The sequence below is a fragment of the Lonchura striata genome, chromosome 5, assembly GCF_046129695.1.
Source record: "Lonchura striata isolate bLonStr1 chromosome 5, bLonStr1.mat, whole genome shotgun sequence".
Classification (NCBI taxonomy): domain Eukaryota; kingdom Metazoa; phylum Chordata; class Aves; order Passeriformes; family Estrildidae; genus Lonchura; species Lonchura striata.
In genome coordinates this window covers 36,613,514-36,640,308 of record NC_134607.1, presented here as the reverse complement: position 1 = coordinate 36,640,308, position 26,795 = coordinate 36,613,514, and the positions used below count along the sequence as shown (strand labels likewise).

Here is a 26,795-nt window from a genome sequence, read left to right as displayed (position 1 = left end):
GGAGAAAAGGATCCTAGGGCAAGACAAACCACAAGTGGCTGTAACTTCATAGTGGACACCAGGGAGTTTAATAGTAACATGGGGATATTTTCACCTGTGAGAATGAAACTTGTTTTAATATTATTACAGTCTTCATCATTATTTCTGCTCATCATGAATAATCGATCTTCAACACACTCATTCATGTTCCCAAAACAAAGGTCACTTCATGTTCAGGCAGCCATCTATTACAAGAAATGTCCTTACCTAAACAGTTTTCAAACTGTTTTGTATCAGTTCTCTACCAATAAATACAAAAAAAAAGGATACAATATGAACTATTACAGATTAAGCAAAACAGAAAAAACCTTTTAAGATCACTGACAATTTTTTAAAGTTTCAAAATTTTAAAAGTGATACCATCAAGGTATCAAGTTCTATACATAAAAAAATCAGTGTTTTTTTTATGTCAGACAACTTGAATTCCAAAACAAAATTTTAAACAATGATTCTGGCTTTTATCAACTCTTCTAAATGTGAAAAGATATCAGCTGTTGGCAAAAATAAATACTGGCTCTCCATCACCTGAAGAAAAGAAGTAAAGGAAAAAGTTTCTCTATTCATTTACGGGTTTAGCAAAATCTTTTGCCATTAAACAGATACATTATTTAACCCATTTTTGTAGAATGGCAACTGGTAGAGCTACTGCCCTCAAATAAAACAGTTAATCTTAAAACAGCTAATCTAAAAGTAGGTTAAAAGACAGCTTATGTACAGAATTTCTTAAAATTAAGGCAATGCTATTTTTAAGCCAAACTTAACATAATTGTTTTGCTTTTTCTCTAGACAATACAGAATGACATTCCAAATTGCATCCAGTGTCTTTTCTGGATACAGCATTCCAATTTTATGACCATGCAGGAGTATCAGGTTGGCTAAATACAAACATTTCAAGTCCTCTGGGAGTAAGCTGAAGATATCGTAACTACGTTCTTTACTTTATAAGCAAAAGATTTTTGGTACAAGTAACTAACTATGTTTAAATATTTGAAATCAGAACATTTCACACATACCCTTTGTTCTTAACACATGCATTCTTCAAGTGAATGTAGTTAGATGGAAATATGCCCTGAAAAATAAAAAAGTTTAGGTAAAAAATGCCCCCTTACATGAGTCTGGCATTCCATTTACTATCATTCAATATGAAATGCATACTGAATTCAAAGCCCTCCAAATAATTAGCAAAAAACACACACAAGGAAAGAATGCAATAAATACTCAGTATAGCTCTAACAGGAATGAAAATGCCATACTCAGTAGAGTTTAAAATCTTCAACACTTCTGAAAATTAGAAGATAAAAAACACATAGAACATGAAGAAAATTGTTGAGAGCTCCCTTATGGCAGACTGTTTTATTCATTATTCCTACCTTGATAAGAAACAGAACAGCTGTGGGGGATACTGTCTTATCAACCACATCTTAAAAATAAGGATTTTCAGACAGGGATTTTTAAAATTACGCAGAGTAAATGAAGTTAACAATATTCAATAAAAACAAAGTCAAGTAAATAAAGAAAATCAAAATGGAGCCTAATTTGGTGGGTACTCTGCCTGCAGTGCACAGGAACGTTGTGGTAGATGCCTGTCACAAAGCCTGTGTCTGTGCACAGCAAAGGAGCAGCCCTTTCCCAGTTGTTTAAGGGCTCTCCACCATTCTGGCAAACACTCAGCATTGCTGCAACAGTCCCACTCCCTTACAACACACTGGCCTGCACAAATCAGAACAAACAACATGAAGCAAGCCCCAAGCCTCTGGCTGGGAAGATAATACACCACAGCTCTTGCAGTGAGAGAAAATGCATAGATGGTCTCTTCATAATAAGCACAGCTGCACACAGCTTTCCTTTGTGATGATGGTGTCCCATTTTCTTTTTACACAACCATTAGACCTCCAAGAAAACCAAATCTACTGTGTAGAGGCAACTATCCTTTTAAATGCTCCTACTCCTCTGCAGTGCAGAGTAGTTCAGGGCAGCACCTCCCAAGGACAGTAGGACATACAGCCTGCAGGTGTAACAGTGTGTCAGGGATGCAGATGCACCCTTGCTGCACACCAGCTGCCACAAGTAACTTCTTCCAGTCAAAGCTGGCAGAATAACAAGGGAAGAATCTTGACAGAGCACTACCAATAACAAGAGGAGGTACAAGATGCTCTTATGACTTTACTCTTGGAGAGACTCCCTTCAAAAATCCAAATCAGAAAACTGTTTTCATTCTCACTAGGAAAACAGAGAATTTATATCTCATCTTTTCACACATCAAGTCATGTTTAGAAAACCTATTCATAACTTCCATCACAGATTTGACAGACCACAAAGCAAGACTGACAGCAAGCATGTGGTGAGAATTGCAATAAAAGACACAAAAGATGCAATAACAAACCACAACTGCTCATGTCATATAAATCAAACTAATATACAACAATGAGGTCAAAGTAGTAAATATCAATTTGATTCTGTAGCTAAATTTACTGTTTGAATTGACCTTCTGTATAAAGAAAGGAAATTTATGTGATTAGAGACCATAGGCCTTGGCACAAAAGACCAACAACTTGATATGAGCCCCTACAAACTTTTCAAAATTATTGTACATATGCTTTTTTTGCAGCTGAAGAATCTTGGAAATGAGGACAGAAAAAGAAGAGCAAAGCTTACAATGCAGGTTAACGGATCAACAGATAATTTAAGACCTTTCTTTCCCAAAAAAACCAAAATCTGTACAATTCCAGAGGCAAGACAACAGGAGAGATCAAGAAAATAGAAAGACAAGACTAATAAAGCTTAAATATACAACATGAACAGACACTGAAATACATATTTCAGTAGCTTTTCATGTCTGAATGTAGAAGAAATAAATCAGTGAAGTCTGGTTTAGAATATTATGCTACTATGGAAACCAAAGACTGCACATCAAAGAAAACCAAAAGGAACCATATATTTTACATGGAAACACATATGTTTTATTCAATTGATACTCTGCACGTGGCTCCTATACTAGCCGTCTCCACTGGCTGCCCTAAATTAATTCATAGCATCAAGAAAAACCAGCAGAGTTTAACCAACTTTTCCAACAGTGTTTACAATTTGTATTCTCAGTAGTCTTTTCCCTTCAACTTAGCTTCCTCTGAGTGGAAAGTCTAAAATTTGGAAATGAAAGAAAATTCACCACAGCCCTGGATTTGTAAAGTGCATTATCGTAGTGCATAGAAGCATTTCAGAAGGGTAATCCATGTCCAAATCTAATTAAAGTAGTATCAGTAATATACTTAACACTAAGCTCTGGTTTTCTTTTAAGAGTAAATATCATACACTTTCAAGCAGATTATTAATTTTTAAAAAGTAAATATACATTTTTGCCCAAGAATGCAAAATTGCAATTGACCTTTACCTTAAGATTGGGGTTTTTTAAGGCAAATCCTCTGTACCACCCTGTGAAGAAAGCACATTTTCCTTTTTAAAGAGTGCAAATCATTTACATATGTAAAACAGATTTCATCTTTCCCTTTTGGACAGATATAACAATTCCACAGTGCTGTCAGGCTATATTAATTTAAAAGATTTTCCACACAGTGAAAGGTATTTCATTTAAACCAGTTCATATTTGGATGACTTCATTCACACCATTTCAGCATTACTCTTTAACCCCGTACCCCTAAATGTTTCTAACAATGTAACCTAAGTAAATTCTGCACTGAACACCACAATGGTCAAAACAGAAATAGTTTCTTACTAACTCAAAATATTTACAAATAATTTCTGGGCTTCAGGTTCTACATCTATCAACCACAATGCTATATAAAACTCATAATATACCTGATTCAACAGAACAGATCCTATGCCTTCGGAAAGAACATTTCTTACAAGGTTAGCAATATATAAACTTGATATTATATTACAAAAAAAACCCACCTATATGATACCAAATTATAAAAAAATGATTAAAATTTATTTTAAAAATCAATGTGTTGATTTTTAAGTGTTAAGGAGGCAGATTATGAAAAGAAAATGCAACATTATTTCTCTGACACTAGCAACAGACATTTGCTAAAATTTTATTTGCATTCTCTAACACAAAATGGAGTTAGAAGAGAATGCTTACACTGCTTTAAGATTTTTAAGTTGTGTTGAATTGATTTGAAAATGTCTTGATGACAGCCAGATTTCCCTCAGAAATACCAAGAAAGCAGAAGAATCATGAGAGCCTTCCTTCCTATTACAACTCTTATCTGTAAGTGTTTATTAAACAGAAAGATTGAATAAAAATGAATGTACTGCAAATTAATTATTTTAGAGATTAGAGCTCACTGGAACTGTAGAAAAAATTATGATGGCAAAATGTATTATATTATTGACTTCAAAAATGTGTTACCTTAACAAAATAAATTAATATTAATGGCCTTCACACCATCAATACACAAAGCTTGATTTTCACTGGAATCAGCTGAGAACTCACCATCACATTTCTCTAATATTTGAACGGTGTCTCCAATCTCCAATGATAGGCCATGTGGGACTGTCCCTCGAAAACCAGCAATTACTGAAAAATATAATATGCTTCAATTATTCACAACATTAAAATTTAAATTATTCCTATTGTTAAAAAAGTAGTATATTACCATGAGAAGTTACATGTTAGAATGAACAGGCTTATTCAAATGTAATAAGCTGTGAAAAAAGTAAAAAAAAAAAGAATCATTAAGTTACCTTTATGGGCAGAAAATTCAAAAAACGGGACTCAGAAATAAACCTAAACACAGCCTTATGATACATGAATGGAAAGCTTGTACTAGAGAACACTATTAGCTAGTATAAGTACCCCAAAGGACAGAAAGTGTTTTATTCCAAATGCTTACACTAACACGCATCAGACCTCAGAATTTTGCGAGCTGAAAGTGCCAATATGTGCCAATATTTTTGTTGCCATCCATACCACTCACACACTATGAAAAGAAAACCTTATTTCACATTTACTTAATGGATGCTATAGACCCAACACTCCATATAATCCCAAATGTGAAGAAATGGTTAGGGGGTGGAGACCACTAAAGCATGTTGTTCACTCCAATACATCAACTGCACACTAAGCTTCCCCTGCAGCTTCACCAAAGCCATTGAAGGGAGGTCATGAGCTCAGGCTAGCACAAGAGCTACAGAAATGGATCTGGAGTTAAAACATGCTTCAGAAATAAAACTTCAGGCAGTGATGTTCCCAAATACATACAGTGGCCAAATATTAAGTCTTATATTGTTAATTATGAAACAATAGAAAGCTATTTTTTCACTCTGAATCAAAACAGAATACCCAAAAGCCACTCCAAGAATTCACTCCTAAAAATGCCAAAAATCCATGCTAGATAGCAATCCAGCTATTCAATCCTGTTCTTTCTGTACTTGAAATGCCGAATTAAAATATTGCTTAATTCAGGCCACGAGACCAAGCAATAGTGCTTTTGATTCTCTGTATTGTAATCTTCTTTCAGAGCTGAATTTTGAAGTGGAAGAGGAAAACAGCCTACCTACCAGGACATGATGCACAAAAAGACTTTGTAGCCTAACATCAGTCTTACTGCTGTCAAATACCTACCCATCTAGACAGGAAACCCCAAATCTCATAGGGAAAAAAAAGAAATCCCACTGAGAGGCATGACAAGAAAATGTCACATAAAAAAGCCAGAAAGATATGCATATATGCAAGGACATATATACACTCTTGCCTGCTGTTGGAAGTCTACCCTGCCACAAGCAGACACTACACTCAAACACAACATAACCTGTCATCCACCATCTGTGCCTGCCACATTGTTCATCAAAGGCAGCAGGAGAGATTCTGTCAGCAACCACAGAAACTGAAAATTCATTTGTGAATCCTCAGAAGAAAGTTTCAGATTTTAAGAGTAAACCAACAGGATATGGTTTATGCTATAGGACAGCACATTTTAAAATGCACAAAAAGTACTCTTTTGCCAAATTCCTCTTCAGAATTTGAAGACTTCAAAACTCACTGTATTCAGTTATCACTTCACTCATAAGAAAATTACCACTGTGCTTCACCCACAGTCTTTATATCTGAAAAAGTCCTGTGAGATTATATTCCTGGACAGTCCCTAAAATTTTGATACAACATGAGACCAGTATTTATAGTATTGATCCTACTCAAGAATGTGTATTTAATCAATCTCTATTTGTCTTGGTGCTACTCCCACTCTTCAAGTTTTTTACACTGAACTGAATACTGTGAGATATACAGCATGAAATAAAAAGCTACTTTGGTTCCACACCATGATCAAGTGCACCATTTTTAAAGCAGCTTAGTAGCAAGACAGCATTAGTACAGTAAGAAAGTTTTTCTAAGAGTTGAAAAATCCTAGAATTTTGCAGTTAATTATTTTTAAAAGATCTGAAAATTAAAACAGTTTATTAACTATGAAGAAATAAACATAAGAAGCAAACTCCCTGAATATCAATGTGATATACATCTAAATTCTGCTGTGGCATTGGAATGACAGAAGCCACTCTAGTCACCTTTCTAGTTTGAAAGAAGTAAAATTTAAATATGAAACCTGCCAAAATAGCATGTACAGCAACCAAAATAAAGGAATTAACTGAAGAAGTATGCAAAACCAAACTAAACCCTCATCTGTTATTACAGTTATGAGTTGTCTTATTTTTAAACTCTATTGAATAAAAAAAAGACAGTAATTTTCTCCTTATGAGCCAAGATATCCTGTCACATTGTTATGATTTTACTTTTCTGTGACATTCAGTTTTTATTACTTAGTTACTAGAGTTGTTAAAGATATTTTTCTTTTTCTCTTCTCTTTTTTTTTTAAGTTTAAAAACAACTTTCAGGACAGAAAAAGATTGAAATCTGACACTGTGTAGAAAATAGCTAGAAATCATTTTAGAGCATGAATGAAGAACAAAAGAACATGAAGAACAAAATTATAGCCCGAAATATCTTCTAGAAAGGTGGCCTGCAGAGTACTAGAAAAAGAAAGAAGGAAATGAGGTCATCATCTTTACCTCTAAGCACATTTACCTGACACACTTGAAAAACTCTCCCTGTATTCTTGTGGTGTAAGGTCAGGCTCAAAACAAGTAGCCTGTGGTGTTTAGCAGTGTCAATCAAAGTAAAATAAAGAGCATTGCAGAGCAGCAGAGGATTTAATGTAAAGCACAGGGACTCACAGATAAACTTACAAATGTTGACACAGCCAACTTTGTAACAATCAAGTCATTCTACTGAAGTTGGACTGAGACAGAAGGTGGCCATCATTTTCAACTCAACTGCTAAAAACAGATGAGGGCCAAAGAACTCAACAAATTTTTTTTGCCTCGGTCTTCAATGGCATCCCAGAATCCTGGGGGAATTGACTGATGTGGGAACAGACTATTTACAAAAGCATGCAGCAATACGACAATGGGAATGGTTTCAAACTGAAGGAGGGTAAGTTTAGCATGCATAATAGAAAAAATTATTTACTGTGAGGGTGGTGAGGCACTGGAACAGATTGTCTGGGGAAGTTATAGATGTGGATTCCTGTGAACACTTCAGGTTTTGGATGGAGCTCTGAGCAACTTATTCTAGTGAAAGTGTCCCTGCCCACAGCAGGGGAATTGAAACAATGATTTTTAAGGTCCCTTCCAATCCTTCTATGATTCTGTAGATTCTTCAGAACTCTATAGAATCTTTAGATTCATCTCTTCTGTGATTCATATCTTTTCAGTTTATCTGTGCTGTATATACATAAGTAGTCTACAGGGAGGATTAAAATTAAGGCATGGAAGGAGGTAGCTGCTGTTCCACCAGAGAAGATCCCAGGGTTCAGCTAGGACATGGAGTCCTTAATCAAGCCATAATATAAATTTCATGTACTAAATGCCTCACCCTTTTCTCCAATGACCACATCGTTCTGCAAAAGCAGATGCTCTTTAATTCTTTCTTCTAGTAGCAGTAAGTATATAATTAATCACTCTGCAGTGACCATGGCTTAAGGTGTTCCCAACCTAAGAGCAGTACATATTTATCATACTCATAGAACCAGACTTTTTTATATACAGCATTTGCTGACCCACATGCATCATATATGTCCCATTCAATTCTTCTAACAATAGCTGTTGAAAGAGAGTATCACTTTCTCTCTCTTCATTGTAAGTGTATACCAGAGACCTTGGAAAGGAAGATGGACAGGAGAAGAAAAATCTACTCTGAGTACAGGTCATTTACCAATACCTGCAGTCTTTGCAGATGGATAGTCACATGCTATGTATCAAAACCACATCTAGATATATTTTTTTGTCATTGTAGCAGCTGAAGGTCATATAAATGTCCTTTTCAAGCACATGACAGTGATTGATGTCCTCTTCAATCACCTCTCAGCCAAAGGAGAAACATGGAACTCCACAATAAAAGTTTGTAGCAGGATATGTGCTCAGAAATATTTTAGAAGCTGTGTTCAAATACTGCAGCCAGCTCGCATTATTAAACATTTTCTGTCTGCCAAAGGGTGCTCAGAGAATAAAAAAGCAAGACAACAGCACAGGATATAAAAATCCTAATCTATACAGAAGGTGAAATAATACAATGAGAACTATAGTGACATGCAATATTAAAGCAACTTCAGTTTTGGTTTGCTCCTAAGTTCAGCTTCTCAAAACAAAATTCATCTTTGTGCTCTCATTCAAAATCTCTGGTTGGATGTGCTCACTGTTGGACAGTTTTACATATGAAAGTGCCTGCTGTGTGAAAAGATCTGTCCAAGCCCAAGGTCCTAAACTAAGTGGGGGGTTTTGGTGCAGCTTCTGCTCATTTAGAGTGCTGATAGCATTGCTGTTCTAAAAACTAAAACAATCTATTTTTCTGCTTGCAACTAGCATATAGTTAGCATTATAAAGAGGATTTGAGACACTTGGAGTAAGCTGGTTTCATGGCTGGCTTGACTTTATGTTTAGGAGATGAAAATGTCTTCCCACAAAGGCTGCAGATATGACATGGTGCTCAACATGCCCTCATCACAAGTTAGAATTACAATCAACACCACAAAAGGAGACACACATTACATTCAGTTCTGGATTGAGTGGCAGGACATACACCCCCATATACAAAGGGATGAAAAGAAGTCATATCTACAGCAACTGCTCAATGTTCAAAAATGAGCACTTGTAGGACAAAAGCATATTTGGGTTCCACATCATTAGGTGGAACAGTCCTTCAACTGAAGAAAGAAGAGTGGGGAAAAGATGTGAGGTAGAAGAACATATATTACTTTAATAATTAATTATTGCTTAGCCATATTCTGCATGCAAAATACTTGAGTGAAAAATAGACTCTAGTTCAAATGCCCTAAGTCATGATGCCCCAATTAAGAGAGGTGGCATTTAAAGCACGCAGAAATGTGGTAAGTACACACTAGATGATCAGATTTGAATGGTGGTAACACTGTGTCAGAGGGACTGGCTTTGACAGGGAACAAGATTCTCTGATAGAAAAGGAATTGATTAGCTTGCAACAGGGGTGGTTGGCCCACTTCAAAGTTTTGCTTGGGGTTATATTCTTAAAATTTTTATGCCTGAAATAACTGGAGATCTGCATATAAGAACTAATGAGGCAGACACTGTTGTTCTTTTCCTCCTAACAGTTGGCCAGAAGCTATTATTGATTCCAGATATTATCAGCTATAATTGAAATCAGGTCCTCTTGGTAGCAAAAGCAATTTTTAAAGTTTTTATTCTGGGCCTTTCTCTTAAGAGATTAAGACTTTCAGGAACAACTATTTCAAGGGGTTTTGCTTCTGTTCAACAGTTGAAAATAAAATAAAATCTAACAAATGAAATTCGGATGTTTCTAACAATATGAAGATACTATATTGGTTAAAACAGTCAATATTGTATTTGACTTGATGATGGAAAGGTTTTTAGTTTTTTGATGAGAAATGACATGTATATATTACCTTTGAGGAAGGTTCTGATTCAGTGGTCCTTTTGCAGAAATATAAAGACTATATTTTGATATGGCCTTATCCATAGTAAATACAACAGATATCTGTCACTGTGAGCAGCTGCAGAAAGTGCAACATCATTTTCACGACAGCCATTATTAAAAAAGAATAAAAATCTGTCAACAACTCTCCTGACATACTGTTTGTAAGTTCATGTCTGAAGCTGTTGACCACTGGCAAGCAATGCAAGCATCCAGCAGAACAACTCCCAGCATATTGTGGCATAGGGGTCTCCTGAGCCAGACATGGCATTTCTGTGTTTATCAACTAGGGATGCATTTTGCTTCTATGGAATTTCCTAACTAGAATTTATATGCATCATAATATCAGTGTCCACAGTAAACTTTCCAGTTTAAGTATGCCCATGCAAGAGAAAGTTTTCCTTTCATTTCACAGTGCAATTTCTTGTGCCCTTGCTCTTGTGGGAAAGTTTGAATATGAAATCTCTTGTTACCCTCTCTGCTGTACTGCTTTCAGGATGAAGCCCTTTCCTCCTCAAAAGAAGCTGAAGAACCTTTTCAGGTTTCAAAATAGGTTAGGATTACTAGCAGCAGAAACACATGGAGGCATGCAGCTTTCCTAATGCCAAATGACCAGAGCTGACTGTAAAAGGTCATCACGTGCATTGAGCTTTGCCTACATATGAATTGATCTGGATGGAGCAGAACTATAGCACAGCTACATGCTCATGTTTCTAATACACAAGTTAATTTGGGCATCTGTTCATAATGCATTGTGCTGCCTACAGCCACACCAGGAGGCTTGCTGCAAACCAGCAACAAGCTAATGAAGACAGTGACAGAAAAGAGAGAGGGAGTGGGGTGGGGAATCGATTTAATCTCCTTTCAATAAACACAATATACACAAATGTTAGTTTCAATAACAAAAGTGATCCTTAAATCTCTTGCAGATTACCAAGGATAAACACTTTCAAATTTGTATTGAAATAAAAGAATGTGAGTTCTCTTGTCTGTGTAAACCACAATTAAAAGGATCAAATGCACAGTTCAGATAATGACAGCTCAGTGTGACTTTTGAATATCTCAAGTGCTGCTCACATGCAGCAGTCAGTTTTCTTAAGAGATGAGAGCTTACATGGAATTTTCCTACCACAAATATTTATTGAATAGCTATTCATGAAAATATGTCGAGGCACATAAAAAATAATCAAAAAAAACTTTGCATCAATGTCCAAGCATTGAAAATACTGTATAAAGTAGAATAGATATAGAAAAATAGTTTTCAATTGCCTGTAAAACAAAAATCTGGAATTCCTACTGCTAATAGCACTGCCTACCTGTACAGATAAGGCAAATACCAAGTCTGAAATACACAAAGGACATGGAGCTGCAGCAGATTTTCTTCCCTCCTGTGCACAGCTCAACATTTGAATTCAGCAAGGTAATCACTTTCAAATCCCTGATTACAATGCTGCCAAAACCTATAGGACAACTCTAACACAGATAATCAGTTTAATGTGAATGTCTGAATGCTTGTCAAAGCTCTCTTCATCCTGCATCTCAGTTACAGGCAGGCATGTTATAATGATGATGGCTTGATCAGTTCTCCCAATATCTGCAAATGATTTTGTTCACTCTTTGCTTTGGGTACCTTAGGAATTAAGACTATATATTACAACAGAGCACTGTAAGTAACAAGAGATTATACCTATTTGGTATTGAGAATGGCTGTCCATCTAGAACACCAAAGCTGCAATAATTAAGCATGCACCAACAGTGTCCCTGTCCTCACAGGTATGAGATTTTATCAATTGTTTTCTTTCTTCTATCAAATTTCTCATTAAGCCCTTTATATTCCTTTAAATCCTGCTTGATATATTTTTAAGTCTATATCTTGTCTCTGCTAAAAGCATTTATGCATTGGTTCTGGAGCAAGAAATTTAAAAGTCAAAAGAAAATAAAACAAAAAGTCTTTACATGTCCAGAAAATCTAGTACAACTTACGAGTTTATGAATAAACAACATAACTCTTCCCATTAATTTGGTCAGGAATGTCCTTTACAGAGAAGGAATGTCAATGCAAAACCCATCATAGACGTCATAGAAGAAGACAAGTTGCACTCCATACTAACAGGTGTAGTCTTCATGCATTTAATCAAATTCTGATAAAGGAACTAGTCTGCAACCAGTTCAACCAGTTCGTCTCACTTGGATTCTTTACTGTAAAGTTAGAGATGCAGTATCAATGCTTTAAGACTGCTATGTTAAATGAGAAGGATTAAATGTGAATTTTCTTTTATTACTTGGAAACAGCAACAACTAAAAAATCCAGCTAGTAGAAAGGAGTAAGTGAAAAAAAGTAGGTTATATTCAGAAGACATTATCTGTAAGAACAACCTATTTTAGCTAAAAATAATGACATCTTTTATTAAGACTAAGTACTTCCAAAGTTCTAATAATTATTAAACTTTGTTAAGGAACTGCCTTAATTATTAATATCATGATCAAGGAAAAGAGTTACAACTATTTACTTGGAAAAATATTTATGTTTCATTCATAACCTCCGGGGAAATAATTTCTGAGCAAAATCAAATAAACCAGCAAGGGGTTTTCTAACTTCCTGTAAGTGTCAGGTACGATAAAGAGGGGTGATGAGAGAACATAGCCACAAGCTGTATCAGGGGAGGTTCAGGTTAGCATTCAAGAGGAATTTCATTACAGAAAGGGTTGTTAAACATTGAAAAAGACTGCCCAGGGAAGTGATGGAGTCCCCATACCTAGAGGTATTCAAAAGATTACTGGACACAGCACTTACTGCTCTGACCCAGTTGACAGGGATGATTGACCAAAGGTTGGACTTGATAATTGTAGAGATCTTTTCCAACCAAAATGATTCTGTGATGTATCCACAATGCAAGTGCATCATCTGAGGCCTACCAAAGCCAACAAAGCTGCAAATGCCAGATCTCACAGAAACTCTCCAGTACATTTTGTACTTCATTAAAGCCCACCAAAACCTCCAAAAACTTAAGAGATGGAAAGTTGCACATTGTTTCAAAAGCAGATCTATGGTGTAATTTTGTATCTGCCAGAGGGTTTGCTGGCTACATGTCATATCCCTACAAAGCCTGCAGAAACTGAAGCAGAAAATTGAAAGCCTCACATGATTATAAACACAGCAGTTATCTTCTAGAAAACAGTTAAATTTTTCCAGAATAATAGGATGACAATTATTTCAAAGAAGGCCTAGAATACAAGAGTATGTGCTTACAAATGAATGCTGAATAATAATGTCAGAGCAGTGGGTATGGTCCAAAGTCTAATAACTACACATTTCTCTATTCTCCTCTTTCCTCCCAAAAAGCATTCTAATACAACATGCTTCTCTGAACTCAGGAGAAATAAATTTGGAACCCTGAACAAACCTTAAGTAGCACCATGCAAACTCAAGCTCAGAAAAGCGATAATCTTATGGACTGCCAAAAAAAAAAAAAAAAAAAAAAAAAAGACAACCACTGTGCAAGCTGCAAGAATCACTCAAGAGAAGCACCCAAGAAGAACATGGTTAGACAAAAGTGCAGCAGTTCAAAAACTCCATGTGCTTGCTTATCAAAGACTTCAGTAAATGAGACTGGCTTCCTCTTAAAATTGGGAGCACTGTTTGTTCCCACTCAAGTAATAAATAGCATTCCAGGAAACCAAGAAAACCATAGCATAAATTTTCTTCACTAATACAACAGGACACCCTTCCTCCACCAACAAGTTGGTCTGTTAATTGTCCATAGAGATTAAACACTTTCCATGTATTGCATGCTGTCTTGTATTTCCTTTGGAAGAGCAGGGTTTAATTCTGTATTTGACCTGCCATCAGTGGAAAACAATTAAATAAAATGAAAACCAAACACACTAGAAAACTCAAACACACACACAAAACCAAACACAAAACATACAAAAAATCAACACAGCCTGCAATTTTCATTGGCATTGTTTTTCAGCTTGTCTGGTATTGTATTTCGGGTGAGTTTCAGTCTTGTATTAAGTTGCATTTCTCTGATCTTCAACCATATAATTATAAATGCATTTCAAGTACTTTCTTTTTACCAATAAGACTTCTGTTTACTTTGACTTTAGCCTTCATGCAATGTTCTTTGTGGCATTTTATAACTAAATAAATGATTCTGCTTTTCTAAGCCATGAGCCTTAACCATATTGCTACTTACAAAGGACACTTATTAAATATAATTTTTTTGCTGCACTTCAAAAATTATTGCAGTATGGTATTTTTCAGAAACACAACAAATACTTATCAACTGATGCAATATGCAAACTGTGCAATTTAGGTAACACAAAAAATAAACTGGAATTGTGAGCTTCTGTAGCCTGTCCCACAAATCAGCCAATTCTCTGTAAATAAAAATATCAGAAAATCTCCTTAAAGAAAGGAGAATTTCACAAGGTGTGGAATTAAGTGCAGCTAAGGAAGATGATTACAAATCACTTACAAGTACCCTGGCATATGCTCTTTTATCTTAAATGAGGCATAACTTTCTTGATCCAGTGTAATTGAGAGGCATTTCAAATACATTGGAACACAGCTATAAGGACTAGTAAAGCAAAACTACTTCCTCCTGTGAAAATCCTCAGAGACAGCTGAATGCAAGTTTAAACATCCCACTCTGGGTTTAAGCTGGTTTATTAGGTTTAATGGTTGGAAATCACCACTGCACTTTTCAGCCTGATTTCAACAGCTGAGCCAGCAGAATTGAGTGTATTTAACCCTGCAGGGTTTCATCACTAATCCATAATCTCTGTAAAGTTAAAACTTCAGGGATATTTAAAGAAATCCTACAATTATTTTTAAATGTGTGACCAAATAGAAATGTAACAAGTGCATACACTTTTTTCCCTTGCTCAAAGCTCAAAAAATATTACCCAGATGTATTTCAACAGTGTTTCTGTGGCACAGTGCACTTTCAAAAATCCAAGGGTAGGCTCTTCTTGGAAAGTCAGAACCTTCACTTTCTGCTCATTCTTGCTTAAGAATAGTACCTATTATTCCAAAATTAAGGGTGAAGAGAGTTTAGGTTCAATTGGCAACTGTTTATAAATGCACAAAAGAATATGAGAAAAATGTATCGGAAAAGTATATGCAACCACTTAAGATAATGAAGGTTGCTGACTTGCTGACAAGGGGGAAATTCTGTTTTATGCAATGGGGGAAGGAAGTATATAAACAGTCCTTTTTAAAGGTTTGTACTATGATACTATGATTCATTGAGTCATCTGAAATTTTTTTTTTTTTTTTTTTTTTTTTTTTTTTTTTTTTTTGGTAAGAGTATTTCAAGAGACAAGATAGTTCCTTTGGTTTTTAACACCTTGGAAGAGTCACTAAAAATCCCTGCCATTGTAACAGTTCTATCCTTCCTCTAGATTTGGCATAGAATTGGCATAGAATCCTAGGAATACATTCAAATACCACAAGTGCAGACAAACATGAAAAATAATTATGTTGTTCTAAGAAATTAGTACCACAAGACACACACTATCATCTGGAACCATAAAATACTTCCTGAGTGAAACTAATCACAGTTTTGACAAGCAACTGGGCAGTGCCAGGCAAGCCAGACAGAGGGACTTTTTGTCTTTAAGTATTAAGGCATTTTTCAACCCTTCTCCAGTTGAAAGAACATACAGAAATCTTTTCTGAAACTCAAACACAAAAACTCTCTTTTGTACCTAAGAAAAATTGGCAAAGACAGGTAAAAAGATTTTTGTGTCAACCTACTGTCTGCCAGCAGGTTAGGAACAATGCTGAAAGAAGCTAACACAAATTAAGGAGATTTGCAATCTATCCACTTGGCCACTGTCCACGCCATTAAACCAGATGCCACGTGCTCGTTTTGCACTGAATCAAGCTACAAAACTCACAGAGTTAAAGAAGACACTGCCAAACTTCACTTGAATGTGGCATAGACAAGGCAGGGAATGAAGGGAAGTGAAAAAGTAAGGCAAGACCTTCTGCAAAGTGCAGAGCTTCCTCCCAAGGAGGCACCATTCCCAGGGAGGGACAGCAAACAAACTGAAAATCCAGGGCTACACTTGGCCACAGTGCCATCACACCACATATCATCACAGACACCTGACAGAGTTAATACACTGATTTAAAAGCATTACTTTTCATAAATACTGTGAGCTTTTAATCTACAATTAATAGCCTCCAAATAGAATAACATAGACTTCATAGGATTTATCCAGGAGCTAAAATAAGGAAAAGAAAAAAACTGTATTTTTCTCCCATGCTTGAAAAGACCTTCTGAAACAAGAATATGAAACTCATGCAGACATTAGTATCTTGATTCAGCTTGCTAGTTTTTCAGTGTCTGTACTCCACCAAGCAGTTTCTGATCCCAACTTCAGCTTCAGTAGCAAAATACAGGTGTTGAACATTAGTAAATTAGACAAACAGTTTACTGCAAAGTTGGTTTGGAAAGTGAATGAAACAAACCCTTAGGACTGATAAGATGAACATTATGTGGCATACCTACTATACAGAGATTTTTTCTTTTTAAAGAAAAGACTTTCAAAGACACTGAAAAAAATAATTTCCTGAGAGGGAAACCAAATGGCAAAATTAAATATGGTTAATCACAAAGATATTTAAAAACAGTAACTTTCCTTAGTCTAAGCTGACTTTAGAATAACTGTATAATTTGGTGTTTCTGCATTATTCTCCTCCCCTCTCTCAAGAAATCTTTTGCCCAAGAACTCTGAATTTAAGTAGACAAGAGATAGATAGATAAATAGATAGACAGATAGACAGACAGAGTCATCTAGACTGTGCACAAGTTCATAGGACCCAAGGACATTCATCTGTGGGTCCTGATCTTTAAGATCCATTCCAACCCTTAACATCCTGTGATTCTATGACATATTGAACCCCTGGAGCACTATACATGAACAAACACTGTTTGGATTTGATTCAGCCATTCGATTTGATCCACATTATAATCCCACTCAATAATTAAAACAATTACAGGTGTGTAAATAATCAACAACACACCTAGCATGCAATGGGCGTACTTTTCCTAACAGCAAATTGAAGGGACCAAATCAAATAAAAATGTAATACTTTCTTGCAGAAATAAAGTAGGAATAAAAAGAGCAGGAAGGGATTTGCAGTACACGATACAGTTAAACTTGAGGAGGAAAAGTAAAGTAAGAGGCACATCAAAACTTGCAACTTGCTTTTAATTTCCTTAAACAATTTCAACTCACTTATTAAAAATATTATATTTATTAACTGTAAAATTACCATCCAAATTAAAAGGAACTCCTGTTCCTACTTCACTAGGATTGCTTAAAAGGTCAGCCAACAATCACTGCTGGGCTTGGACCGAAATTCATTACTTCCAGCCAGCAGTAATGTTAATGGCTATGATAATTGCAGTCATTGGTGATTTGGTTACTCGTTGTGCCAGAAAGAGATACCATTATGTGACCAACATAATCCTACCTAATCCTTGAAGGCTGGCATATAAACCACAGAGGTGTCACAAAAAGGAAATTATATATGAGCAAAATCAATGAAGTGCTATGATTTTTCATACTTGTTTTCTAAAAGGCATGGAAATTAGATTATTTAACACTTTCAGTTTCCAAAAAGGATGGGAGATGTCAAGTGAGCCAAAACAGAATATTCTTCCTCAAATACATCTTGTGAAATTTGCAGCCTTTGCATTTCAGCTGGATTAGAAGAAAGAAAACACACTATGAATTTTATTCGGGAATACCCCTACCAATATTTTTCCTTTTCTGAAAGTTTATTTTCATCTTAAGTCTATAATTTTTATTTTACTGTTTAAATTCCTTACCTTTCCTTTGTCTATTTAAGGACTGAAAAAACCCACCAACACTGGCATATAGAATGATCAAGTAGTGATGGACAAATTAGAATTAAATTAAAGATAACTTTAATTTGTGCCTTTGTAAAAGCAGCACAGTAGTACCTGGGACACAGAAAGGATGTGACCTTAAATGTGAAGACTGGTCACTGCAAATACTAAACTGATCAATGAATTATTGTACTGTAGGGCAAGTGCATTCCAAAGACTAAAATATAATCCTAACCATTCAACCTTCCAACTTGCTTTGCCCAAAACGTTTGTTTTTTTGAACATACTCCATCAGGAGCAGGGATTTACATTAAACATTCAGGGTTGACCTGGTTTCATCAAAGTTAGCCCTATTTAAAACTTTTCTGGCTAGGACTAGGAAGTGGAATTGGGTGACAGGACAAGGGTGTTCTGAGTTTTCTGGTTTGGGGTAGATTTTTCTCCTTCAGTAATTCTTAAAATATATCTAATTTGTTCCAAAAGTATTGAAAAATAAAAGGTCTCTGATTTTAGCAATACAAAAGCTAACCCAAAGTATAGCAGAGCAAAAACTGGAACAGTTCAGACAGATGTATTTTATCTTATTCCTTATTACTTTAGGATAGTAGTAAATGAGAAAAAAGCTCTCCAGTTTTGTCTCCTTCCTTATTAAAACCCTGATTTACACCTTTGGAAGCATATATTGCAATTTAGCAGTTCATACTTAATTTTTTTAACTATAGAATTACTAATGAAAAGGAACGAATAATTTATGCTTTTCAAAACTATGAATTATTTATAAACTACAAGACAGGACCCATGTAGAATCATATATTCTGATTCCTACTGAAGTAGCTTGAAATAGCAGCAGTAGTGGAAAAATAGCCACTATTAGAATCATAGAATCACTTAGCTTGAAAGGGACCCTTAGGATTGGGTCCAACCATAAAATAACACTACAATGCATCCATATATACAATACTGCACCCATTTCTCAGTAGGCACATTAACTCCTGCCTACTTATGACACAAAACTCTCTAATCTTAAATTTGTTATCAAGAAAGTTCTTTCCGAGTAATTTTGATGTCTCTGCAAGACACTACACTCTGTCATACAGTCACAAAATCCAAATGTCAGAGTGGCTACGGGTTCATGTATGTGGTTTTCACTCTTGTCATATTTCCAGTATACATAAGATGACAAAAATAAAAACAACTACCAGACTTTGACAAAGCTGTGGTGACAAGAAGAATATTCTGGCAATGACCTATAACATTGTGGCACAGGACAAATGTTTCCAGTTGAGTTTGCCCTGGAATTCGTAAGGCTGCCACTGGGAGGATGGTACAAAACCTGTAGCTGCAATATTTTGTTTGATATAAGTTAGAAACTTAAAACCATGAAAACAAGATGGTATTCTCTTACATAACAAACAAAATAAGAATTATAAAAAAGCCCTCAAACAACAACAAACAAATGAAAACCCAAGAATCAAAAAAATTAAGGAGTAACAAAAAATCAAGGAAAATCAAAATAAAATCAAGGGAAAGGAATCAAGGAATTCATCAGAGGCTTGTGATGAGAAACTGTGCATTATTCCCAGTAAAACAAAGTGGCAACATAAACACAAGTGCTGAAACTACCGTATCCTGTAATAGGGAATTCACTGAAATTCCTAATCTCATCATAAGACTCTAAAGTAGGTCACAGTGAGCTTAAAAATTGACAGAAAGCAAAGAATAAGGGGTAATAGTATGCAAATCACCTTCTTTGCAAAGTTCATACTTCTTCCCCCACCCCCCTTGATTTTGACAAAGCCTCAAATAGAAAAGGATCCATTGTCTCTGAAAATAGAAGAATATTTATGAACACATTCATAAAAACATGTATTAATGACAAATCATGTGGGTTCTAATTGATCTAGAATTCCTTTAGTAATTGTTTTTTCTTAATTACTGATTTACATCTGGTCAGTGCTATCTTAAATGTTCTGATTAGAAGATATTAAAAAGATCAACCACATGATTCAGAAATCCTAGTTGAAAATATACACATAATTATAAAAACCTTTTTTTCCCCCACAGAATTATACTCTCACAACTCAGGAGAATTTCGTCTTACTTTTGCACAGAAGTGTATTAGAACAAACGTCAAATAAATTTTGTTCTTTTGAAAAGAGGAAAACAACAGTTATTTCTTTATGAGCAACAATTTTAAGTAAACATTGTGCAACCAAATTTATCTTAACATTCTGAAAATTATATCTTTTGGTAAAACAAAGAAAAAATTAACCAAGAATGAAAAATGTCTTCCAAGTGTCTGGCTTTATTACGTAACAAACTGTAATCATGTTTTTTAGTACTTAATATGCTTAATACTTAGTAATTAAGTGATATTTGTCTCCTCCCTATGTCTAACAAGTTAACTTGGACTAAATTCAGGATATCAGAAGCTCAAAACAGTTTTCTTTGATGCAAGGAAAGGTCCACGCTTGATGATTAACTTCTCCCCTATAAGTAAAATTCTTAGGAGCAGCTCCAAAATCACATTATTAAATCTGAGACATATTCTGATGGACAACTAGCAGCTAGAGATTTTGTTTCCAGCTCAAAGTTTCAGATTTCATCCTGCGAATAAATCATTGCACTCATGATATCTTTAGTTAAAAGTGTAATGCTACTGCACCAGCCCTGCATTTAATACAGCATATCTGTCTTATTCTACATTATTATACTCAATAAATAATCTACGTCCTGCCAAACAATGCTTTTTCTTTATTTATTTACACCTTGTTTTAAAAACATTTTCAGACTGCAGTACTTTACACTGGCAGGACTTCGATAGAGAAAGGACAAAACATAAGTGGTTATAGTAGGGGAAATGATGCTGGATACAATACAGTGATCTGGTGGAACCATGTGTGTTAAAATTTGAGTTTTGTTCTCTAGATTTAAAGAGCCCCAGTACAATACTTGTATTTATTGTCAATATACAGTCATGTTTTTCAAATGTCTGCTTTGTAATCAAGGTAGTTGCATATAAGGAGATCCTTCAAACCCAAATTTTACTTAAGGTGTTGGAATTTCCTAAAATCATTTTATGAGATTTTAAATATTCAGTTAATCAACTGCCACAGTTTAGAGTATCTGTCTATCCCTGCCCAGGTTAAAGCACAAGTACTTTATCAATAAAAGGTTGGTGACGTCTCTGCAAACTGACTTTTGGGTGGCCAGTGGGAATGAAGAATCATTAAACTTCAATAATTTCTATGAAAACCAGACTATGTCTGTTGTAAAGAGAAAATACTCCAAGACATAATAAATTATTAATGCAAATTCTTCCAAATCTTGGTTTCAGGTGAGCTGAAGTGGAGAGATTTGGAAGAAGCCACAAAAGGAAGAGTTGAGGAATTTAAAGAAGTTGCAGAAAGGTTCTACAGAAGAGAGAATGATGGATGCTTAGGAAGGAGGTTTTCAAACACTCCAGTGTAGGCCAAAGGAAGCCAGCATCAGAGAAGTTAGAAAACTGAGGCAGGAAGGAAATGTTAAAATATTTCACCTGTGAGAAATGGAACAATTATGTGAGAAATCTTTTGGGAACATACATATTCTTAAATATTGTTAGTATCCTTTCAATAGAGCCTTTGCCTAGAGAGGCAACCATAATTATTCAGTGCCAGCAGAATGGTTGGACCAGCATCTTTTCAGGACAGAATTCTTCTGAGAATCTAAGTGGTCCATCAAATAAGAGACGGCCCCAGGACTTGCTTTCATGAAAAAGCAGAATACAGATAACCCACACGAGGCAAGTGCAGCTGAAACTCTGGATGAATCCACCATAACAAAAGAAACTCTAAGGCTGTCATTCTGAAGTGACATCCAATAATGTTAACACAAGCCTACAGCTCTCACACAGTTGGATTTTGGTATTATTCAGACAGAATGTTAACTGCTGCCATAAAGGAAACTGCAAAGGACCTTAAATCTGAGACAAAAGGAGAGGTGCCAAATTCAGAAATGCTGAAAAAAAAGCATTTTGGTTTTGGCTTCTCAGACTTTTTACCCCCCAAAAAATTAGCAAGTGTTGACATTGATGAGGGAGTTTTGGGGGGTCTTGTTTTTTTGTTTTTTTTTTTTTTTAATAATATTGTCATTTGTTCTCAGAGAATGGGACTAAGACCAGAAGAATCATACCATATAGGCCATTAAACAAGGAGCAGATTGTTGTGATTTCTGGGTTCATTGATCATTTCAAAGGTGAATGCCCCTTCTGACCAGGCACCAGCATCCCTTCCTATTTCAAAACATTATTTATGTCTGTTTTGGCAGAGGCTAAAATAAAATACAGTCACCATTTCATATTTGACAGATTTCAGTATGAAGAGATTTTATAGTAATTACTGTGCATGAAAGCCTCAGTGTTGCAATTTATTTTGACAAAAGCACTGCAATAAACAAAAAAATTGGTGATTAAGGGACACTACAAAAGTTTGCAAGTCCTAATAGTCAATGAACTTGTTAGTTTACATTGTACAAAGCTAAAATTTAATAGCAAGCAACAAACTAACCTAAAGGATCTGTATTTACAAAAATAGATGAATTAAGGAGATTAATTAACATTATGATGTATCAGAGAAAGTAACGTGTCAAGATGAGAAGGGAAGAAAAATTATTTAAAAGGTAAGAAATAATGTTTCTAGAAGAAAACTAATTAGAAGCTAATTTATCACACTGCAACTACCTACTATCCTGAGGGGGTTTCTGACAAGCTAGAAGGGGAAAACCAAAGAAATGCTCTGAAACAGATCTAGGGCAGTATTCTAGGTCAGTATGCCGAGAGCAGCAGCACTGCAGAGGGCTGAGCAGCAGCAGCACTGCAGCCTCACAGCTGCCCCTGCATGTTGCTATGGGCACAAATCCCACTAAGGACTCATCCTCCAAACCCCAAAGACTCATCTTCCCAACACGGCTGCAATAAAAGTGTTATTTTGGAGGAAAACTTAAGCGATGCTGTGAGCAATGTGAAGGAGAGTTGTAGCTAAGATCCTCCTCTCCATGAGCTGGGAAGCACCTGCTAAGCCCTGTGAGTTGCTGCTTTTTGAGCACATGGGGAAAAGTGCCTGCAGGTGGGACAAGGCTTCACTCTGATGGCTTGAGCCCACCGTGATGAGCCTCCTGCCATCATCCTCAGCAGCCAGCAGAGCCCTTTGTCCTGCTTTAACACTGGTGGTGGGACTTGAGCATCTCCTTTCAAAACAGGCAATTAAAAAAACAAGGCAAAATAAGTATTTCAGAAAGAGAGCCTAGGTAACTGTGACTTAAAAGACTGTTTTAGGATACAAGGAAGTAATAACAACAACAAAAGAAAATCAAACAAATCAACAGTTCCCCAAACAATCAAAAAAAAACCCCACAAAACATCCCCACAAACCCCAGCCACCAACACAAGATTTGCATTAGTTTCTCAATCCCAAAGGATGACAATTCATTTCTTCATTTACCTCCCCCATACCCTTTTCTAAGCATGTGTTAAATAATTTCACCACATTACACTATATTTTAAACTCAAGACGACTGAACAAATTATACTGCCATAAATATAACTGCCAAAGTTAGGTAATTCCAAACTGCTGTTTGTTCCAAACTGAAAAAAATTGCAGTTTATCCTACTGATCAGGGTAGACATGCTCAAGTAAATTACAAATATCTACATCCCAGAATAAACATTCCGGCAAAATCTGAAGTAGCAATTACAAAATAACTAACTACTTCATTTTAAAGGAGAAAAGGAGCTCAACTAGTATCTACAAAGGTATTTATTATGCAACAAGACTTCAGTTAAAATAAGCCCAAAGAAATGGTTCTAACATGTAGAAGGCCCTAGTCAAAAGCTCAATATGCATAGCACAGGAGTCCAGAGAGATTTGGTTTTGTTTATAAAAATATATAAAACAGCTAAATTAAAATACATTAAAGAGATTAATTAAAACACAGCTTTAAAAGTTCAGAAAGGAAAAGTAGGAATCTGAAGCAAACCCAGGAGTGGCTGCTCATTAACTTCAATTGAGCTCAAAGTGTTTGTTTATCCTTAAATTCAGTGTTTGAATAGATAGTCAAAAATGTGAGTCTCTAAAATTAATAGTTTCATTCATCTGACAGACCTGCAACAAAGCATCATTCTGAGTTACTATACCTGGAACAGAAGGCATGGTCACATGTCACAGTCAAAGCAGCCTGTGTGAGATCCAGCTACCAACTGGCAAATTGATAAAGCATTTAGTATTCTCAAATTATTTAACCAGTATTTTTTCTTATAACTATTGCTTAGGGATACATGATGGTTTTGGCTACAGTTTTTCATCCAGCTGTATTACATTTGAACAAACATTCTGGGAGTCTGCCATATCATTTCATGAAAGAGACAGAAACATGAGGATACCATAGGCAAAACAAGTTATTTTGCTTCCTAATTTCCAGCTGTGGCATACTGTTAGTCTCTCAATTTAATATTTATACCATATCCAGGACCAATCTTCTAAGTCTGCAGACCCAAGTGAAATATGGAAAGTGAGCCTCCACAGTAATAAAGAGAACTTTGCAAGCTATTTGCTTATATTCATAACAGTTCGTATGGGGCTGTGTTTTGGATTAGTGCTGAAAACTGTGGGGATAACACAGGGATGTTTTAGCAATTGCTGAGCAGAGCTTACCCAGAATCAAGGCCTTGAGGCTGGGAGTGCACAAGGACTTGGGAGAGGCAGAGCTGGGGCACACTTGGCATTGCAGCCACTGGTGCTCACATGTTGCAGAAGTAAAGCTCCTATAAAATGCAACTTTAAATAAGCCTCTTTTTTATTCTTACTTATTAAACCGACATAAGTATTCCTGTCAAGGTCCTACTTAAATATCTTACATCCCCTTTAGTTACTAGTAAATGAGGCTGCAGCTATTGAGATAACAATCCATCTAATGCTCAGAACCAAAAAAATGGGGAACCCCTCCCTTAATAACTACCTTATTCTTGAAACACAGGGTTCCTCCACTGCATAGCAAAGTACCAAGAAATCAAACATGGATACAAACCTAAACTATTTCTTAAGGATTAAGGATTTCAGGACTTGAAGTCCTCCAGTCTCTGCCAGAAAATAGAGAGATTTGAGATCTGGCAAGAGAACACCATTAATAGTCACTAATAAGCATCATAATTGCATGAAATTCAGCAGTTATTATCTATCCTGTAAAACATACAATCCATTCCACATGCTGATCTTGATTATCGCAAGACCTACACAAACATGTAGTACAAACACCTATCAAACACATGCACTCAAGATACCCTCAGGAATAAAGAAATATAACTGAGGTAGAAAGCAAGAGTTCAAAAAGTAGAAGATCAGACTGTACAATTATCATAAACAATTAGCAAAGAAACAAAAACAGACATGCCTATTTAAAACACAAAACTACATGGAAGTACAAAGGGGCTTTCTTCACTTCTTAAAATTTATTAAAGGCTTCTGCAAAACAGCAATGAGGATAAGCATATTAGCTCAAACCTCAGAACTTACTGCATACACAGCACAATCTGTTACAAAACTAGAAATACAGATCAGCAAATGTTTATCTGCAGCTTAAACATACAAGTATCAGCTTAGAACAGAAGATTTCTTTTATAACAGGTTGACACCTCCTCTCTGATTTTATTAACTATGTCTTGTGTTAATGAGGAGGGTTGCATGCATTTTTTCCACTTACCAATCTAGCTTTCTGATGAAAACTTTTTATTATTCTAGAGTTCAGTACTTTTCATCTCTTTAAAATGTATGGTTACTCCAATGTGACCATAAAAGCATTCTTTGCCTTAGTTTCTTCTTCTGGTTACTTTTGTCATAGTCTTTACAAACTTTTAAAGGGTAGTGCTTGTGGGACATTCAAAGGTTATGGATACACCACATCAGTGACACCAGGAAAGGTAGGAGAGAGGAGGTTAAAATAGAAGCTAAAGAGGGGAAAAGTTACAAAGGAGACGAATGAGATAGATTCCTTCTCCTTTTGAAATTCTAGAATCTTTATATCTGGCTTTTGAAAGGATATAAGGAGAAACTGTCACAGTAAAACAAGACAGCAGTGCAAGAGGTTGCTCAGGAAGGTTGTGCAGTCTCCCATACTGTTTTCAAGGGTACCAACCAGACAGTATGCTGAGTAACCTGGGCTCATCTCAAAACTGATGCTGCTTCAACTACAAACATGGACTAGAGACTTCCTGAGGTCCCTTCCACCCTGAATATGCTGCAATTTATTCTGAGTTCCCAAGCTGAGTTTGTGAATACATTTCTAAATCATGCATGAAAAGGGTAAAAGAAACCCAAAACAAACAAACAAGTAAATTCTGAAGAACCCTTTTACTATGATTACAGACTTCCTGTCTGTTGTCATGTTCAGAAGCAACATTAAGGGTAATCTGTTTGATCTTCAAAAGAAGGAAGAAAAATCTCTTATTCAGTATTCCTACAAAATCCTGTTTCCTTTAAAAGCTATGTTATTATACATTTTGTACCCAGCTCAGATGAAACTACAGTGAATATAACTTGCATTTAAATGAATACAAACTTGTCCAGATAAAGCCTAAAGCTCTTCTGCTCTTCAGAGCAGTCATTTGCCTGAGCCCTGCTCTCAAACAAAGAAAGGTGAATTTCTGATGAATTACGAGAATCAACAGCACTCCCATGTTTTGCTCATGTCCATCTATCTGATTTCTAAACACTGCTGTTAGTGACAGAATTGTTATATCTGTCGTTTTGGATACCAACAGCCTAACTATTGAAGGCCACCTAGGAAATCTTAAAGCTATGTCCAAAGCAACACACAACACCTTCCCCTCCATGTTAAATCAAAATATAAATGGTTTGCAGAGGAAAAGAGTTAAA

At 35.7% G+C, this 26,795-nt stretch overlaps 1 protein-coding gene across 4 annotated transcripts in view; it reads right to left on the bottom strand.

The window, feature by feature from the left end:
* DOCK4 (dedicator of cytokinesis 4) overlaps positions 1-26,795 on the bottom strand; it is a 221,515-nt gene that overhangs the window by 136,945 nt on the left and 57,775 nt on the right. For all 4 annotated transcript variants that reach the window (XM_021545259.3, XM_021545261.3, XM_021545260.3 and 1 more), the window contains exons 2-4: positions 4,493-4,576; positions 3,428-3,468; positions 1,053-1,108 (exon numbers count right to left, since the gene is read on the bottom strand). In XM_021545259.3, coding sequence (XP_021400934.1) covers positions 1,053-1,108; positions 3,428-3,468; positions 4,493-4,576 — 181 coding nt within the window. The remainder of the gene's footprint in view (positions 1-1,052; positions 1,109-3,427; positions 3,469-4,492; positions 4,577-26,795) is intronic.